This window comes from Bombina bombina, chromosome 9 (genome assembly GCF_027579735.1).
Source record: "Bombina bombina isolate aBomBom1 chromosome 9, aBomBom1.pri, whole genome shotgun sequence".
NCBI classification, from domain to species: Eukaryota; Metazoa; Chordata; class Amphibia; order Anura; family Bombinatoridae; genus Bombina; species Bombina bombina.
In genome coordinates this window covers 28,181,793-28,185,802 of record NC_069507.1, presented here as the reverse complement: position 1 = coordinate 28,185,802, position 4,010 = coordinate 28,181,793, and the positions used below count along the sequence as shown (strand labels likewise).

The 4,010-nt window shown below is 36.7% G+C and overlaps 1 protein-coding gene across 1 annotated transcript in view; it reads right to left on the bottom strand.

Moving 5' to 3' along the window:
- Positions 1-2,660: 2,660 nt before the first annotated feature.
- Positions 2,661-4,010, bottom strand: part of MYOZ1 (myozenin 1) — a 44,435-nt gene continuing 43,085 nt past the window's right edge. The window contains exon 6 of the mRNA XM_053692009.1: positions 2,661-3,420. Within this exon, the coding sequence (XP_053547984.1) occupies positions 3,192-3,420 (229 nt within the window). The 3' untranslated portion in view covers positions 2,661-3,191. The remainder of the gene's footprint in view (positions 3,421-4,010) is intronic.

The following is a 4,010-nucleotide window of genomic DNA, read 5'->3' as shown; positions in this document are numbered from 1 at the left end:
AGTAATGGGGATCTTCAGATATGCAGATGTATTTTTTGCCCACAAAGCTTAAGCTACTATTAATTATTAATTGTATTAAGGAGGGATAGAGAGCTGTAATCAACTCTTAAGAAATTATTGCATGCCATGCAGTCTCTGTGGTCTATATGTTATGTAATTTAATATTCCCTCTCTACCCATCTAACAATAGGGATCTCCAGCACCGCGGATATATCTTAGGTTACCAATAGGCATATCCTTATCAGTTATCACCTTTTGCATAATGAATCTTTGTACCATGTTTATTGTGTCCTTTTTTTTTTTTTTTACAGTTATCAGTTATATAGTTTGAAAAACATAAAATAGAGGTTCTTTAATTAGGATCCATGAGTGGTCCCCCCATATTAGTGTTTACCCACATCACATTAGGTTTTCTGCAACTTTGTGGCACAAAAGTGGCCGCCTAAATGTCAGGGTGGGTATACTGTCTGAACAGAACTTATTATTTGTACTGAGTATGTCATTTGTCACTCACATATATTGTGTACTTATCTGATTTGTTTTAAATGCTCGCTTTGTAACAATTTATTTTACTTTATGATACGTCTTGACAATTACTAAATGTCTGCTTTGAAAAGAACCTCAATAAAAAATAAAAAAATAAATAAAAAAAAAATGTGATTTTAGTGGTCCCTGAGGTCCGAAAGGTTGGCGACCCCTGGTCTAGCCCAATATAAGTAAATTAAACAGCTTTTAAGCGCAATCATGAAAGTTTCATTGTTATTTCCATGTTCCTTTAACCCACGTGTAAATGCAATTAGTGATTTGATACATGGTTAGAAATGACATGATTACTCAGAGCAGTTTCTAAATTGATTGCTACGTCACAGAATATTTCCTGGGCAATCTGATAATTGGTTTTGGCAGCACACAGTTTACCACACTATTTATGTACATGATGTACAGGTGATCCAGTCAAGTATTTGTATAATTAGCTTCTAAGGCTCTAACAATGATTCATTAATTATATTATTCGGGCTTGATCTGAAGAGAAGGATACCTGAGTAATTTGTTGTGTTAGTGGCAAACTACTAAAAGGGTGACGTGTGCATAAAACTGTGCAATTTGTCTGCAACTGTGATCAAAGTAGGTAATGAGTGACAGCTCTTCAGAAAAAAAAGATCATTTAGCATAACTGATCTATAAAATACTAAGGTGGAGCACATTAACTTGAAGGGACAGTTTCACCCACAAATCTTTTCTAATTAAAGGGACATAATGTCTTTTATGCCTTTTATAAACACAGTGCATAAAGACTATAACGTTGATTTTCACAAACATTGAGGTAAAGGCTGATAAGTATACAAATGATTTACTGGTACACATAAGAATGTCATCTTTTTCTTTTATCAAGGTTGAGAGGTTGTCTGACTTCCTCAGAGCTGTCAGCAGTTAAATGAAATAAGTCAAAATAAATCTTTAATAATTCAGGTAGAGCTCACAATTTTGAAAAACTTTCCAATTAAATTATGTTATCAAGTTTATCTCCTTTATGGAAACTTAGCTGATTTCCTTAAAGGGACACTGAACCCACAATTTTCTTTCGCGATTCAGATAGAGCATGCAATTATCAAATTTTCTTCATTCTTTTGGTATCTTTATTTGAAAGCAAGAATGTAAGTTTAGATGCCGGCCGGCCGGCCCATTTTTTGTGAACAACCTGGGTTGTTCTGGCTGATTGGTAGATAAATTCACCCACCAATAAACAAGTTCTGTCCAGGGTCTGAACCAAAAATTGGCTGGCTCCTTAGCTTAGATGCTTTCTTTTTCAAATAAAGATAGCAAGATAATGAATAAAATTGATAATAGGAGTAAATTAAAAAGCTGCTTAAAATTGCATGCTCTATCTGAAGCACGAAAGAAAAAATTTGGGTTCAGTGTCCCTTTAAGAGCATACTGAGGTAGCCTCAGGAGTGTGCATGTGCCTTGTGCACTATTTGTACGTATACCATTGTTGCAAACACTGCTGACATATAGTACACATTTTCAAGCCTACCTCGGTGTGCTGTCATGGAAAGGAGATGTTTCAACCTTCAATCCTTTGTTGAAAAGCATGCTGAGGTCGTCTCAGCAGTGATGCACTACTGGAGCTAGCTGGTAATTGGTGGCTACATACATATGCCTCTGCCATTGGATCATAAGATATGTTCAGTTAGCTTCCAGTAGTGCATTGGTGGTCTGGAATTGATTTTAACTATGTGTTTAACACTTTGACAAGGGTTAAACACATAGGTATAGAAAACAATAGTGCAATAACAGATTAGATTATTTTCATTTTGCATTTTTACCTTTATTAAAATTAGCTCTGTACTGACGGTCCACTACAGGTCCAGCACGGCTAATGAGACAGAAATCATAGGCCATGTTCAGCTGGTAGTGTATAGCTGATATGGAGCTGACTTTAACTATGTGTTTAAGCCATTTGTGGAGCTTAAACACATAGATATAATCAATCAATAGTACAATAAATTCATCTAGCACATTAGAGCACCATTATGTCTCTGTTATCTGTAATATATAGAGCATTTCTCGTTTGTAAGATATACTAAACTTCATTTACAGTATTTAATAAAGTTCACATTTCCTTTTAATAAAAGACAAGAAACAAAAGACAAGCAGTCTACTCTGTAAGGTTTTATTGAGTTTCACAAATAATGTATAGCTAGACTGTTAAGGGGCTTTTGGTTGCTTTATTAAATACTGTCCATTTCTTGCTGCCCACAAAGCACAAAACAATACGCTTTTCTTTCTCCACCTTTTCATTTTTGTTTCTTCCTTTGATCACTCTTCAATACCCTACCTGTCTGTTTCCATTTCAGCAGAAGCCACCAAAAAAATAAAACAACTATGCTTTTTATAATAATGTACAAGAGGCTACATAGCTACATTCAAAGAAGACGCATTAACCCCTTGGCTGCCAAAAGGACCATGCATTGCAGCACGCTCTGGAATCTAAGGGGTTAATGCTTTAGATGTGACCTGTGCCATTGATTGCCATGGTATCACAAAACATTGCAATACATCACAGTTATTTTTTTAATTTACGGTGCTTTATTTTCAGTGTACATTGTTTGGCCATTGGTACTGGTCATATCTGGAAGTTCACATACACCTACAGACTACAGACGCTGTTGTCCTGTGGGTATAAGGGTTCAGAGCTCCTCTGTTTCTCCATCCACAGGCAAGTTGATATCAATATTGAAGTTTGAGCTTTCCCCACATGCCAGCCATCCAATTGGGGTCCTGTTGAATGAGGGTCTATTAGTGGCTTCCGCATTGAAGACAACCACATTTTCAGCTTCTGGGGCGGCATCAAATTCGGGCATCTGGAAAGTCATCAGTTTTGAAGCTTTCTCATACCCTCCATAGGGCATTGCAGACCTAGAACAAGTAAAGAGACATCCGCTATTACATATTTACCCTGAGCATTGCATATTTGTGTAATACCGATTCAGTGAATGTAGAAAGTGACATTAAAGTGAAAGCAAATTCATGCTGCATAACTCTCATTTTATCTACCACTGACAGCAGGGTCGATTATCAAATCCAGATCCTGATGGGTCCCCCTGCAGCAGTGAGCTTGGTACCGATCATACCCCCTGCTTGGATGACAGTTCTATCTATGCTTTTTTTGGGTGTCAAGTATCAACTGAATATAAAATTATTTTGTTGAATTACATTTGTAGACACGGCATAAGAAATAGTCAGTTGAAAATATTTTTAATTAAAGGGACATTCTGATGCAAAAATGACATGCTCTAATTACTTACAGCATGTAATTCTTGTGTTACTGTCCCTAGCGAGCCATGTGTTTAACCCCCACAATGGGGTTAAACACATAGGTAAACTCCTCCTCACAAATAATGCAGCTCCTGAGCAGGGAATTGCCAGTGATTGCTGCTCTTGATTGTTTCACAGGTGCTTTCTTGCTTCCCGAGTGGATCTTTACCTATGTAGTCATCTGATTTGCT